Source organism: Pipistrellus kuhlii, unplaced genomic scaffold (assembly GCF_014108245.1).
Source record: "Pipistrellus kuhlii isolate mPipKuh1 unplaced genomic scaffold, mPipKuh1.p scaffold_m20_p_1, whole genome shotgun sequence".
Classification (NCBI taxonomy): domain Eukaryota; kingdom Metazoa; phylum Chordata; class Mammalia; order Chiroptera; family Vespertilionidae; genus Pipistrellus; species Pipistrellus kuhlii.
In genome coordinates, this window is record NW_023425404.1 from 137,845,747 (window position 1) to 137,861,726 (window position 15,980).

The 15,980-nt window shown below is 36.5% G+C and overlaps 1 protein-coding gene across 14 annotated transcripts in view; it reads right to left on the reverse strand.

The window, feature by feature from the left end:
* RAP1GDS1 (Rap1 GTPase-GDP dissociation stimulator 1) overlaps positions 1-15,980 on the reverse strand; it is a 114,503-nt gene that overhangs the window by 25,292 nt on the left and 73,231 nt on the right. For 13 of the 14 annotated variants that reach the window (XR_004983140.2, XM_036411020.2, XM_036411004.2 and 10 more), the window contains 2 exons: positions 9,179-9,307; positions 1,798-1,923 (listed from right to left, as the gene is read on the reverse strand). Coding sequence is in view for 13 of the 14 variants with exons in the window: in XM_036411020.2 (XP_036266913.2) it covers positions 1,798-1,923; positions 9,179-9,307 (255 nt within the window). In the remaining variant the exon portion in view is untranslated. The remainder of the gene's footprint in view (positions 1-1,797; positions 1,924-9,178; positions 9,308-15,980) is intronic. The other variant, XM_036411013.2, reaches the window with a different exon arrangement.

Genomic DNA, 15,980 nt, shown 5'->3' on the forward strand with positions numbered 1-15,980 from the left:
TTAAGCCAATTTCTTAATCATGTTGTTCACATATTCTATATCCTTATTGTTTTTCTTTTCTTTCTGAACTTCCTTTTGATTTACCTTTCAGTTTGCTTAAATCTTTCCATAAATTCTTCCATTAATTTGGTAATTATAGATGGTTTTAAAAAATTATTTTAGCAGTCACATTAAAAGTTGAAATCTTTGAATAACCAGAGTCTATTGGTACTTTCTATCCTGTTCTACTGGTCTTTTTGCCCATCCTTGCACCAATACCACACCATCCTTTAACTAATACAAGAGTCTTTAAGACCTTTCACCTCCTTCAAGATTTATGTTTATTTTGGGATATATATATATATATATATATATATATATATATATATATATATATATATTTAAACCCCACCATAAATTACTTATTTATTTTTAAAATCAATGTTCATGAAATTTATCTACTTACTAGTTTTTTGCTCTCTATTTTCCTATGCATCTAACACCTTCCTTCTGGAAGCATTTTTCTCTCACAAACACGCATTACAATTTCCTTTAGTGACTGTATAGTGGTGGTGAACTTTGTTTTTCATCTGAAAATAACTTTATTTTGCCTTCAATTTTGAAGGGTATTTCACTGAATTTAGAACTCCAAGTTGACATTTTTTTTTCAGTGCATAGATGTTTCACTGTCATCTGGTTTTCATTGTTGCTATTGAGAAGTTAGCTGTCAGTTGAACAGTTGCCCTTTTAAAATAAGCTATTTTTTTTTTCCTGGCTATTTTTAGATTTTTGTCATTGGTTTTTCTATAATTTCAATATGATGTAGATTTATTTTTATCATGTTTTAGATTCATTTGGCTTCTTGAATTTTTTGAAATTCTCTACCAAAATTTCTTTAAATACATCCTCTGCTCTCTACCCTCCTCCCACCCTTTTGGGAATTCCCAGAAATGTATGTGAGAACTGCTCATTTATCCTCTGTATCTCTTAGTATGTTTTATGCATATTGGTTCTTATCTTTCTGGATGTCCTTTCAATCTGTTTTCCAGTTCACTAGTTCCCCAAATCAACTACATTTAATTTGTCATTTCCATCCATTAATTTGGGTTTTATTTTTCAATACCAGAATTTCCAATTTTTTTTTTTTCAAATTTGTCATGTCATGTTTTAGAGTTTTCAGTTTCCTTCTAAAATTTTTAAGCTTGCTTTGAATAATAAGCATACCTGTTTTGAGTCAATGTCTAATAATTTCAATATCTGGAGATTTGCTGCTGTTGCCTGTTCTTAGTGCTGGTTCTTGCTTACAATGTCTTGTCTCCACATGTGTCTGGTCCTCTTTGATTATATGCTAGACACTGTATTTGAAAAATTATTCATATGGAATGGTTTATTTATTCTGGATCACTCTTATTCCTAGGGTGTATCCCTTAAGATTTTTCCCCCCCAAACACAGGAGTAGTTTACCAGTGTCTACACTGTAGACAGGCCAAGAACTCCAACTTTCATCCTCTTTGCTCTGCAAGGGTACAAAAGTGGGTTTCAGGCTCTCAGCTACCTTTCCCAGATCAGCATAAGAATGTGTAAGCTATAGAACCATCTTTATCAAGACTTCCAAGTTGAATGAATTTGAACAGTAGCTTTGGCCAATGTAGATACAGTTATGAAGTAGATAATGTAGCTGAAGTTAGAGATATCTAAATTCAAACTTTCATCATTAATAAATCAATTAAATGGCTAGCAATTAAATAATGTCAGAAAAAAATGGAAAAGACCTACATGATAAAAAAAAAAAAAATCAAGATGCATTTATTTTCTCACCATTTTCTGCCAATGGAGCAAGAACTTCAAAAATCATTTCCCTCTTATCATGTTCTGTTTGTTTCTGGAATAGTTTTACCATCTCTTCAGCAATGTTTGTACTGGCAAACTGTTCTTTACTGGACTCTGTTAAAAAAAAAAAAAAAAAGGAAAATTTATGGTAAGCAAATAAAATTAAAGTCAGAAATTGTTTGTTTCCTATTACTTCCAATACTTGGTCATTGTATACCATTACAGATAAACACTCTTCAAATACAGGAATTATCAAATCCTTTTTCTAATGCCCCTGAAAAGAAAAAAAAATGACTAAGGCTTTAAAGAAAATGTTCTAACCCAATTATGGTCAAGACTATAAAAAAATGATCATTACCATGACATAGCAACAATAAAATTACTAAGTTTTAAATTCCGTTTCAAGGTTTTGTCAAAAAAAAAAAATTACTCAGAACAGACTGAACTTTATGTGGTTGAATTAAAGATGACTAATCTTTATATCATTAAAGTGGTGTGAGTTCGCACTGATCCTGATATGCCTATTTTAAAAGCCGATCAATTCTTCACATGTATTTGGGGTCCCACTCATTCTTGTTTTTTTCACATATCCAACCTCTCCTCCATTCTAGAGCATCACATAAAAAAAGCAATATAAAAAATAACACCTTCCCTTTACTCCACTTTTCTTCAAATATCATCCATCTCTGTTCACTTTTACAAACAAGTTTCTTAACAGCATTGTTTACATACACTCTCTACTTTCTTAACTCACATGTATTAATTCCTAATCTTACTTTAGGCTGGTTTTGGGTCCACACATAATTGGGTCCATTTCTTTCCAATTCTCTTCTCAATTTCTTTTGCTGTATCAGATATCATATTAGTTTATCTATAAGTTTCTCTCAAAAGAATTCTGAACAAATTCAATCTACACTGGTTGCTCTCTGTTTAGGGGATACATCCTGGAATTTTTTATGAAAATTAAAACTTTTCATTAAAAATAGATATCTTTCATATCTATTATGAAAGATGAAGCATCAGCTTTCTTAACCCTTCCCCTCCCCCGTCTAAACCATATACCTCCGTATTCTCAATGTAATTATAATGTAACTAGAGGCCTGCTGCATGAAATCAGTGCAGGGAAGGGGGAAGTCCTTCAGCCTGGCCTGCACCCTCTAGCAATCTGCAATCGCTGGCTCCCAACCACTTGCCTGCCTGCCTGATCTCCACTAACCACTTGGCCTGCCTCCCTGATCACCCTAACCCCTCTGCCTGCCTGCCTGATCACCTGTAACCACTGTGCCTACCTGCCAGATCGCCCGTAACCACTCACCTGCCTAATCAGCCCTAATCACTACTTGCCTGCCTGCATCATTTCCCCTAACCCATCTACCTACCTGCCTGATTGCCCTTGACCACTCTCTTGCCTGCCTTGGCCCCACTGCCACAGCTTTGTCCAGAAAGACAGCCGGAATGATGTCTGGAAGGTTGTTCGGCTATCCAGTCTAATTAGCTTATTACACTTTTATTATTATAGACTAGAGGCCCAGTGCACGAAATTCGTGCATGGGTGTATGTCTGTGTGTACCTCAGCCCCGTCTGATCCTCTCATATATGGGACTCTTTGAGGGATGTCTGACCCACCGGGATAGGGCCTAAACGGTCGGACATCCCTCTCACAATCCAGGACTGTTGGCTCCCAACTGCTCACCTGCTCTGCCTGATTGCCCTTAACAGCTTCTGCCTGCCAGACTGATCACCCCCTGACCACTTCACTACCAGCCTAATAGAAACCTAACTGCTCCCTGGATGACCTGATTGCCCCTAACAACCTTCCCCTGCCAACCTGGTCAACCCTAACTGCCCTCCCCTGCCAGATTAGTTGCCCCTAACTGTCCTCCCCTGCAGGCCTGCCTGCCCTCAATTGCCCTTCCCAGCTAGCCTGGTCACCCCTAATTGCCCTCCCCTGCATGCCTGGTCCCTCTCAACTGTCCTCCCTTGCAGGCTTGGGTCCATCCCCCCCAACTGTCCTCCCTGCAGGCCTGGTCCCCCCCAACTGCCTCCCCTGCAGGCCTGGGCCATCCCAACTGCCCTCCCCCACCAGCCATCTTGTGGGGGCCAACTTGTGTCTTGGTGTGATGGTCAACTTGCATATTACTCTTTTATTAGATAGGATAAGAAATATTAGATGATTACCTTTATTCTAAGAAAATTCAAATGGGAGCAGATCACCTAGAGATGGAAATAATGACTGATGAGGCCTTCTGCCTCTCTTGGGAAAATGATAACAACCTGAATTATTTCAGGGATATTTGTGTGATCCTGCTATTGTTCCTGGAAGTTTAATGTAGGGTAAATGTGAGAATAAATGCTGAATAGGCAAAGGGTAGGTCTTGTCTGTTGGCTCAGAGCTCCATCTGTGCCCTTCTGTGCTTCCCCGTAGTTCAGGGGAAACTGTTTCCTAGATGCCCTTGGCAGCTAACTTCTCACTGCGGAGCCTGGGCAGAGTGGAGACGCTCCACTCTCTGCTCCTCACTCGGCTCAGCCAGGGTGGTGGCAGGGGCAGGGGCAGGGGCAGGGGCAGTGCAGTCTGAAGGTGGTTGTCTTCCTTGGCAGCACCGTTCCAATGGCAGCAGCACGTTCTCAGCAGCCTCAGCAGGGCATGATCTGGCTCCTTTATCCATGAGAGTGAGAATGGCTTCCTGTAGCTATTAATCTCTAACTTCACTTTTGTTTTCCTTCTCTTCTAGCCTTTCCTTTCCAACCCTTTGGTAACCAATTCCCAATATTAAATTCTATCTGTTTGAAATACCTAGTGGGGGCTCTATTTCTCCACTGATGCAGGTAAACCCACAGCCCAGACTATGCAAAGAATAATATGAATGGGCTGAAGGAGGAGGAGATCATTCATAGGCCAGAAAAGAAAAATCATATAGGACATCAGGGACAACATACTATGATTTATTTTTCCATTTTGGGGGAGGGGAGAGAGCGCGCGCGCGCGCGCGCGCGAGAGAGAGAGAGAGAGAGAGAGAGAGAGAGAGAGAGAGAGAGAGAGAGAGGTGAGAGACACATAAATTGGTTGACTTCTGCCATCTGCCCTGAACAAGGCTGATGATTTGAACCTGCAACCCAGGTTTGTGCCCTTGAACCTGAGATGCTTCAGTGGGCAGGTGGACACTCTAACCACTGAACAATGCTGGCCAGGGCCATGCTATGATTTCTGATGTTAGCAGTTGCAGGTGGTGATAAGACTCAGAGTACAGCCTTGGAAATAGTGGCAGAGATGAAGTGAAAGTGTAGTTTCAATGTAATTGATGATCTTTTAACTGGAATGTGATAGTGCTACTTGGTTCATTCAAGTTACTGTCAAAATAAGGAACAATAATTACAGGATATAAGATAGGGAGAAGGATGAGGGCATGTCAGACTGTGCCATGAAGGCTTGGAGCAGGCGCTGTGTGTGTGTCCGCTGGGGGCCTGCTCCCAGACTCGCTGCAGAGGCACCCAGAAGGTACCCCGTGCGTTCTTCTCTCCGGCTCCGGGCTGTGCCATGCCTGGCCCCTCCTCCTGAGTTGGTCATGACCATTACGCATATTTCTCATATATATATATATATATATATATATATATATATATACACACACACACACACACACACACACACACAGATATATATATATATGTGTGTGTGTGTGTGTATATATATATATATATATATATATATATATAAATTACTAGTGCTTTAATAATATACTATTTCATTTGCCCTGCAATTATTGTTTTCTCATTTGCTTTCTAAGTTCTTATCATAAATTTAACTCCAAACACTCCATCAGTGTCTAATCATCTCTTACTAAGCCCATTCACTTTTAACATTTGGTCAATTTCATGTCCTATACAAATTTCCCCAACCCTGACGTCAGCAGCTTTCTGATTTGTTCCAATCTTAACTGGGTGCTCTTTGAACACTGACCATTTGGGGCTCTCATGTCACCATACTACCAGGAATTTTTGTTTTCTGTTGGATTTCTTGTATCCAGATTCCTACGTTGAATTCTTTCATAACTTAATTACCTTGCAATGGTGGAGCACATCTTACAGCAGTTTCCAGAGGAAAGTTATGAAGTATATAAATTTTCTGAGATGTTCATGTTTGACAATGTCTTTATTATAACTCTATTTTCTTTTGGCTGCCAGTGTTGTTTTGAGACAATTGATGGGTACTGATTCACAGTCTTTTGTATACAATGCCTATAAAATGTTCTTTTCTCCATTATCCTAAAATTTCTCATTGATATGCTACAGTCTGGGCCTATTTTCATCTATTAGGTAAGGCATCTGACAGACCCTTCCAATCTATAAAATTATGTACTTTAATTCCATGATAGTACTAGAGGCCAGGTGCACGAAATTTGTGCATGGGGTTGGGGGGGGAGGGGAGAGTGGAAATAACCCCTCAGCTCAGCCTGCACCCTCTCCAATTTGGGACCCCTCGAGGAATGCCCAACTGCCTGTATAGGCCCAATCCCACTGGGCCAGCAGGGAGAACATTAGGGGCGATCAGGCCTATACAGGCTGTCGGACATCCCTCTCACAATTCAGGACTGCTGGCTCCCAACAGCTCGCCTGCCTGCCTGCCTGCCAACCTGATCACCCCCTGCCAGCCTGATTGACGCCTAACTGCTCCCTTCCCAACCTGGTTGCCCCAACTGCTTTCCCTTGCTGGCTCAGTCACTCCTAACTGCCCTCCCTTGCCAGGCCGGTCACCCCTAACTGCCCTCCCCTGCTGGCCTGGTTGCCCCCAATTGCCCTCCCAGCAGGCTTGGCTGTCCCTAACTATCTACCTCTGCAGGCCTAGTTGCCCCTAACTGCCCTCCCCTGCTAGTTTAGTCACCCCTAACTTCCCTCCCTTGCCAGCCAGGTTAGCCCTAACTGCCCTCTCCTACTGGCCCAATTGCCCTTAATGCCCACCCCCCTTGCCAGCCTGGTCCTCCCCAACTGTGCTCTCCTGCAGGCCTGGTCCCCCACAATTACCCTCCCTACAGGCCTGATCTCCCCTCCCCCCCACTTCCCTCCCTTGCCAGCCAAGTTGCCCCTAACTACCCTCATCTGCTGGCCTTATCACCCCCAATGCCCTCCCTTGCAGGCCTGGTCTCACCCAACTGCCCTACCCTGCTGGCCATCTTGTGTCCACATGGGGGCGGCCATCTTGTGTGTTGGAGTGATGTCAACTTGTATATTACCTTTTTATTATTTAAGATTGTTATATAGGATAATAGTATCCCATATTCATACTACCAGGAATGTGTTATGACCTTGATACATAGTTGTGTCAATCAAAATAATACTATGTGATTTGTTAACTCATAGGCCCCATTAAGCCTACTGAAAAGAGAAACAGTATGCTGGGATATACATGCTCTACTTTGGTGGTGATATATAACCTAGCTATTACATGGGCACAAGACTCATGATATAAACTCTAAAAATCTTCGAAAATAAAGGGGGTGAGAGCAGCAACAGCTGGGAACAGAGTATGAAACTGGGCTAAACTAAATTGGTGCATATCCATTTTTTACTATAGACCAGGGAAATTTAGGTGGTCTATATAATTCCCAAACAACTTCTAATATCTTAACACAGGCAATTCATATGAAATGTTGTTTGTTTCCATTACAGATTTTACAGTACCAGGGATTAAAACACAATTTGTTTTAATCTATAAACTATACTGAACACAAACTCTCACATTCCATTTTAATAATGGAAAGTAATAGCTTGTGAAAAGTAAATAAATATTCTTTCATTCTTAATCTTACTTAATATTGGAAATAATGAGACAGTATGAGAAAGAAGAAAAACAGAGGGGAGAAAAAAGGTTCACAAATATCAGCAGATGACCCACTGAAAAAGAATGAATTTTAAAATTAACTGTGATAATCTCTGTTCTTTTAACTTGAAGTCAAAGCAAAAGTAAAGTACTGAAATCAAGATTTTAATAATGTATAAGGACCTAAACTTTCAGTTAGAAAATCCAAGTTTAGAGTTCTGGTGCTTCTGTTTATCTGTAATAATAAAAGCAAATATGCTAATTAGACCGAACAGCCCAACGACCTTCCAAATGTCATTTTGGACATCCTTCCGGATGAAGCCACAGCAGCAGGGGCCAAGGCAGAGCAGTTAGAGGTGATCAGGCAGGCAGGCAGGCAGGCAGTTAGGGGCAATGAGGCAGGCAGGTAAGCAGTTAGGGGTGATCAGAAAGGCAGGTGAGCAGTTATGGGTGATCAGGAAGGAAGGCAGTGTGGTTAGGGGTGATCAGGCAGGCAGGCGAGTGGTTAGGGGCAATGAGGCAGGCAGGCAGAGACAATTAGGGTCGATGAGGCAGGCAGGCAGGCAGAGTAGTTAGAGGCAATGAGGCAGGTAGGCAGGCAGGCAGGTGATTTGTTAGGAGCCAGCAGTCCTAGATTGCGAGAGAGATGTCCAAGGAGTCCTGGATTTCAAGAGGGTGCAGGCTGGGCTGAGGGACACCCCCCATTCTGTGCATGAATTTCATACACTGGGCCTCTAGTTTATGTATAAAATAAGAATAAATAATAGATTTATTTTTTGTAGTAGCTATTATATTTACCTATGACAAAACATCATTTGGTTTCATTGTCTCCAGAATAAATAATTTATGAACATAGTTGTGCAGTAAATTCAGACTAGGAGTTGTAACTTCCTATTATGGGAAGGAAGGAGAGAGGAAAGAGTACTACACGTGATATAGAGAAAAATAAAACAAAGAAAAGGAAAACGGGTGCTGGGGTCATTAGTCCTCTTCTCTGCTATAACTGGACTATTTCTAGCATTGGTCTGTTTTTGCCTGACTTCTGATTTGCAAGGAGTTCTCATAATTTTTCTATTCCATTACAAATATATTCTTATGAAAAATTGTCCTATCATTTTTAGGGACTTTGTAAAAAGAGGAGGAGAGACCGTAGACTGATAGATTCCTTTTCATTTGAAAATGCAATAAATTATGAAGTCCTTTCTTTTTGCCCTAGAAATATAATTACTTGATTTTAAGATGATCACTCATGTAAAAATACTAAAGTCAAGGGTGATCATTTTAAATGTTCAACTCTATTAAATAATATAAATACAACACTTAAATTTCAATATATGAAACAATTAGGGAAGCAAAAATAGTTCTCAATTTTAAATAATACAATTTTAAGATATACTTCGATCTATATTTCTTTAACATTAAAGCAAATATCTATAATGCTTTAAAGAAATAATCTAATATAATCTAAATGGGTTTCCATGTTGTTAATATCCAAAGAAAAATTTAAGTACATTAATAAGTTGACTACATTAGTGGTTCATGACCAAGACTTACCAAGTTCTGCTAAATTGCCAAATGCTACGAGACACATTTCTGTAAGAGCTGCATTTTGGTAGTGGATGCCCAGTAATGACACTAGGGTAGGAATAACACCCATATTGATAAGCTGAGCCTGAAGGGAATCTGCAAAATCAAACAAAAAAATTTTTTTTGTACCAAAGAGACATTAGTAAAAAGAAAAACACCTCTTATTCTCTTTATTGCAAACTCAGTACTATTTCAATGACAGTAAAATAAAATTAAGTCCATTCATAAAATTGTATTGAAAATTTAAAGACATTAGTTCAGAAGAGTTGAGTCTTGAATATTTCCAATAATTAAAAGAAATTTAGAAATAAAAATAATTGAAATAATGCATCAAACATTAGTGTGTGTGTGTGTGTGTGTGTGTGTGTGTGTGTGTTTAAAGAGGCTCTTATACCTTTGCAACGTAGACTTTAAAGATGTATAAATGAATAAACATTACCATTGGTTTTTAAATAAAAAGGTTAGACTGGGTAACATCTGCATCACAAGAAATCAGAGTATATAAAAAGCATTTTTAAAAAGCAAGTTTTAATAAAGACCAAGAGAGAAGACAATTAGAATAACTTAATAAAGAATAAAAAGTATAAACATGTAATTCACAAAAATTTTTAATTGCAGCCGAGCATTCTCCAATGACTGCTAGGATGTTTCAACAAGGAAAGAAAGAGTTACTTAAAATATTTTTCTTCTCAAATTGGTATTTAATAATAGTAACAATCAACAAAGAAAGGAAAATTTGGCTTGATAGGTGAAGAGAATGAAAATGAGGTCAGTATGGTTTTGTCATCAATGCTTGTCTTCATATTCTAAGAAACTAACTGAATTTAAAGTACTTAATATGACTTGGATTTCCACAATGCTTCTTCATTTACAATAGAATACCTGTAACAAAGTTGAAAATAAATAAACCAAAATGCCAACCCTAAGTACTGCTTCTTAGAATAAGATAAGACATAAACACATGTCTATGCAAAACATCAAGTTACTGTTGATAAGTGGTTCATCCAAAGATACAGGAAAGTTATCAATTATTTTTCTTTAAAAATTGTATGTCATTTTCAAGCTAATAATTTTCTCCAAATTCTAGTAAGTTGCCTACTGGGAATCTAAAGATAAAAATCTGTTTTTCACAATACAAATTTTCCTCACAGCATGCTTTCCTTGACAGTTTGCTTACTAATCTCTTTATAATTCTTAACCTATAGATACGGATCACTCTGGTTGAGTGATTACCAGAAAAGATCATAAAGACAGGGTTGAGCTGTATCACATGCCAGATGATTATTCACCTGGTGGTCTTTATAGTTAATTTTTCCTACCTTTAGAAAGTATGAAGAGATAGCCAACAGAGGCTGATGGCCCTGAAAACTGATGAGTGGACAATTACAAATATTATCTCGTTCAGTTGTGGGAGACTATCTATACTAGAAAGGGGCCTATAACCAAAACAAGAATAAAAAACAGGTCTCGGGGGGAGGGGGGGGAGGCGGGTGGAAGGAAGTTTAAATTTTGAGTTCAGATAGTCTAAAACAATTTCAAATTTTGCAATAGAACTATTAAGACTTTTAAAAAGAGACAGAAATAAAATAATCAACTAAATGATCTGTTTTTAGGCTTTTGATGTTCAATATTTTTTCCTAACTATACAATTCAGCAACTAATAAATGATTCACAATATGCATCTTATAGGCAAATTACTTGTTATAGGATACAGTATTATACCTATATTAGAGGCGCAGCACATGGAGAAGCTTTCCAAGTTAGAAATTACGTGGATTACTTACCAGTAGATAGAGTTCTTTAATATTGAGTCACCTGCAGATCCTTGCTCTTTAGCAGTATTTTAAACTTTCAATTATTTATTTATTCGTTTTTACTACCTCTTCAAATACCGCAGAGCTGTTGAAATCATTAAATTTCAGGTATGTAAGCGTGAGCACTAGCGCATGCATTGAGTGTGAGTCAAACTCCGCTATATATCTGCATATATGTAAGCATCACACACCCCCCTCAGTACTGTTGGTACAAATCATAAAAATCCCACCGTCCAGGGACATTAGAAGAATAACAAATTCTGCAAAGGAGATAACTCAACAGGAGAATGCCAGTTAGAAGATGATGTTAATGGTCTCCTAAATGGGCATCTCTACTACTTTCATGGACCACTTTTACAGTATTATGAATTTTGGTTCCAGGGAAAAGAGTGGACAAAAAGTTAAGAAATGTTTCAGAGTTTCATACAATCTTTGGCATACAAATTGAAGCAATAATATTTGAAATTGTGATAGAGCAGGAAAAAAAAATGTAGCTCATCACAATGGCACATGGTGTGACTCGCCATAATTCAATAAAATCATGTTGCTTCATGAAAACGTATTTTACTACTACCCAGGAGCAAATTAATTGTATACTCACATACAATAAACCACACACAAGTATGAAGAGAAAACTGTATAGTTATCCAATGAAGAGACTCACTTTAGAATACTTGGCTGTTTTCTTTAAAATCTAATTCTATGATGCTAGCTAAAACAAAATTTATGCTCAAATAACTCTAAAATCAAGCAAGGAGACTTGGATAATGAAGGCCCAGAAGAAGAAGAAAAAAATTTAACAGGTTGATACTAATTTTCTTATGATAAGCAGGCATCCTAGAACATGGTTCTCAAAGTAGAATCTCCAAAACCCTTCTAGGATCACAAAGTCAAAACTACTTTCATAAATTTATCAATATTTTATTTGCCTTTTTACTGTATTGACATTTGCAATGATGGTGAAAACACATTGGCAAGTAAAACTGCTGGGGCTTTAGTGTGAATGCAGTCAGTGACACCCAATTGTATTAGTAGTCATATTCTTCACCATCACACAGTAAAATAAATGCTATGCTTATTTAGTATTTTTAAATTTTGAAGTTATTTTTCATACAAGTGTTATTTATATTAACATATAGTGGGGTTTTATTATTTTAAAAATACTAAATAATTTTAAAAATGTCTCAACTTATGTATTATATTTAAATACATATATTTAAATATATATATTTATTAGAGGCTCAGTGCATGAATTCATGAATGGGCGGGGTCCGGACAGCCTGGTCAGGGGTAGGGGTCATAGGCGGTTGGCCGGCATGCCTGATGGTCAAAGTCCTGGTCTAGGAGACAATTTGCATATTAGCTTTTTATTATATAGGATATAAACTGAGTGGCCAGGTTACTATGCATTCAGAGATCATAATAATCTGGCCACTCAGTGTCCAAAAGAGTCCTGACACTAAATGTTTAAGGACCACTGCCAAAGAATTTTCTAATTTTTACAGTAGACCCAAAACAAACACAAACAAACAAACAAAACTATGAAAGAGATTCTGAAATTCAGCAATGTGTATGGCATAAGTGATAATAAAAAAATAAAAAAACATACTAGAAATTCTTGATATTGGTGGTCAGATATTTTGAGCAAAATTACATTAATTAAGCACATAACCATCTGATTTTGCTTACTTGAGTAGAAACTCTACTTAAGCCTAGAAGAATATTCCATGACTGAGTCTGTTTGCCTATTTCAGTTACAACTTAGTATGCTATCAATAAATATTTGGGGGGGAGAAGGCTAAATAGGAGTCCTGTGTGTGTAGAATAAAGTAGTATTAATTCTTTTCACTGGAAGCAAATGATTATGTTGAATCACTTTTTTAATTGCCCAGAGATGCTGTGAATGGACTTCAAAGGATAGTAGCTGACATTAATGTTATCTTGAATGGTACCAGGATAACTTTTAAGTTAAAGACTAAGTGGAAGAAATTCTCAGTACCAGAAACACTTCACATCTCTAGATCCATTTGAGATAGTGAAATAATGCACGACTGATACTTTCTGCCTCCCTTAATGAATATCAGCAACTCCAGTGGAATGTTTATTCAGAGCTCAATAAACACAATTCACAAAAATGAAACCCAGGCCCATACACAGCACACAGTTATGTGTGATAGTCTTTAGACAGCACAATGTCATAAACACATCTGAAGACATTTTAAAATTGCTCCTGACACACATCACAGACAAATACTGACCAAAATACAGAATCACACAATTACATAATATCAGGATGACACAGGCCCTACATGATCTATGAGGAGGAAGAGATAGAAAGGCACTGAGAGGGTGCAATACAGATGTATATACAAAGAGATATAAGGCAATCAATGCATGCGCTGGTGTGAACACTTACCTACCTACATTTGAATTTCAATGGTTCCAGGTTCTTCAGGTCACACTCATGGAAACTCCAAAGAATGGAGATCTGGAGAGAAGATCTCAAGTTGAAGAACCTTTTCCCCCTGAGTTTTAAGTTTAATGTTTAAAAACATTGGTATAGACAGATTACAGGCCCAGAAAAGTATGCCAAGTAATTCAGCTGATGTTGATCAGTTACTTAATAGAAAAAGTTTCTTAAGAAGATTATAGCACATGTTTATCTCATTCCTAAGAAAGGCTCTTACAATGTTATAAAACTTTTTAAGTTTATTGGTAAATATGACTTAATGGATAATGAAACTTAAAATGACACACCATTCAAAACACAATTTCCACATTAGTATGTACATATGGTATGTATATTATTCATAGTATAAAGAGTATCCTATTTAAAGGTTTACATAAAAACCCATCTACAGTTAAATTAGTTATATACAGTTGAAACAATAAAAACAAGCAAATATAAATCTTGATGTGATGTTCTAATACAAATTGGCTAAAAACCATTACAGCATAATAAAGACTGAGTAAAAATGCCCTTAACTAATGGCCTATTTTATTTCCAAGAAAAGATAAATTAGAAATTACATATCTATGAAGTAAAACTTATAAGTTTAAGCAAGTTATAGTTCACTCTAACACTAAAAAATAAACTGTCTTAAATACAGCTACTGAGAGGATAATTCACAGCTAAAAACACAAGTACAGGTTCAAGTAAAAACTTCCTTTTACGTTACTTATTACTGAGTATCTTTTTGTTGATTGATAAGGAATGTAAAGAGCTGGTATTCTAAACTAGTGTTGATCATATAAAACTAAAAAATATTTATGTGATTAAAATTAATCTCAAAATCAATTCTTTTAAAAGCCCTCTTTACACAAAAGATGCATTATGGGCTTTGCACCAAGATTATCCCAGTAATATAAGTCCCAGGTTATACATTTTATTGACAGAAATTTCAAAGAAAAAAAAAAAAAAGAATCAAGATTCATTTGTATTAAGAATACCAGAGGTTTAAAACAACACATTTACACATCACATTTTTTGCTTTCTAAAAATGTGGAAAAGAGAACTGAGAAGTTTTTCCTGCGTTCTGAAAATAAGTCGCTACAGAACAAAATTTCCCTCTTGTAAGCGCTCTAGAGATAAAGGACCAAGTTACATGAGTAAGTGTAATGTAAAACAACAGTAACAAGAAAAGATTCCAAAGCAAAAATCAGAAGAGGAAGAAAAAAATGTAATTATTATTCTTAAAGAGACGTATCCATTTGTTTTCAATCCAACGACATCTAGAGTGATTATGTCTTAATCTAGATTTTTTGTCCCCTAGACTCATTAGGTTATATTATTTACTACAGATCAACTCTTCTTATAATGTATACTGCTACAAAGGAAATTTCTACAAATATATCTACTCTGATTACAGAAAACTCTGCACTTCCATCTCACAAAGAAATTGGCCTTTTAAAGGTTACAACTGAATTTGTGTTTGTTTTAAAGAGGACTGCTGCCAGCTGTTTTTTAAGCATCTCTTACTGAGAGAAATAAATCCAGTCTCTGCTCTCAGATGGCAGTGCTGAGAGAAAACCGCTATTTAAAGTATAAATTTACACCTAAATGAAGCTAAATGCCAGATTAACATTACCACATGTATATCTTATAAACATATGTGTTTAATATAATAATATAAAAATTGTTTTACAAAAGGATTAACTGGCTTTTTTAAAAATAAAAAAGCAATTATTAGTAGTTACCCTGAAACATTACTATCATTAAAGTTTAATTTCTTTATTGATTATGGTATTATACATGTGTCCTTATTCCCCTATTACTCCTCAATCCTCCTCCCCGATTCATGCCCTTACCACCCTGTTGTCTGTATCGTTAAGTTTTATACTTTAAAATTACATAGAAGTGATTTGGGAACACACAAATATTAATAAGGCACAGCTCTTATTATTTCTAGTTAATTCCCATTTTCCAAATAGTATTTAATTTTAAAATTTCTCTTAAATAAAATATAGGTAGTTTGATGTTAACTGGATTTTAATTGTAGTAGAATTACTTTAAAAAAAAGAAATAAAACTATTACTAATTTTTATATAAGTTAATTTACAAATGATATTTTTCTACCTTAAATTTCTCTCTAACCGGATATTTTTAAGTGGTCTAAATTAAATATACATTGATATTTGGCCAAAATCTATTATTTATCTCTAGCTTTAAAACTTGTACATGGTCCATATTCATATGCCTTGATGTCATCATACTTCAATGGTGTAGTGACATCAATAATAAAAGCAAGACCTGGCCTCTCAATTTTACTATTACTATTTAAATATTAATTTTCATATATATATAAATAAGTATTCCATATACAGAGAAAATTTCTCTATGTGCTTCACATTTTGGAATCCTATCAATAGTTGAAACATAAATATATACTTATACTAGTACAATATTAAAATGTGGCAATAACTACGTGAAAATATACAAATGTAAAAATTAAATG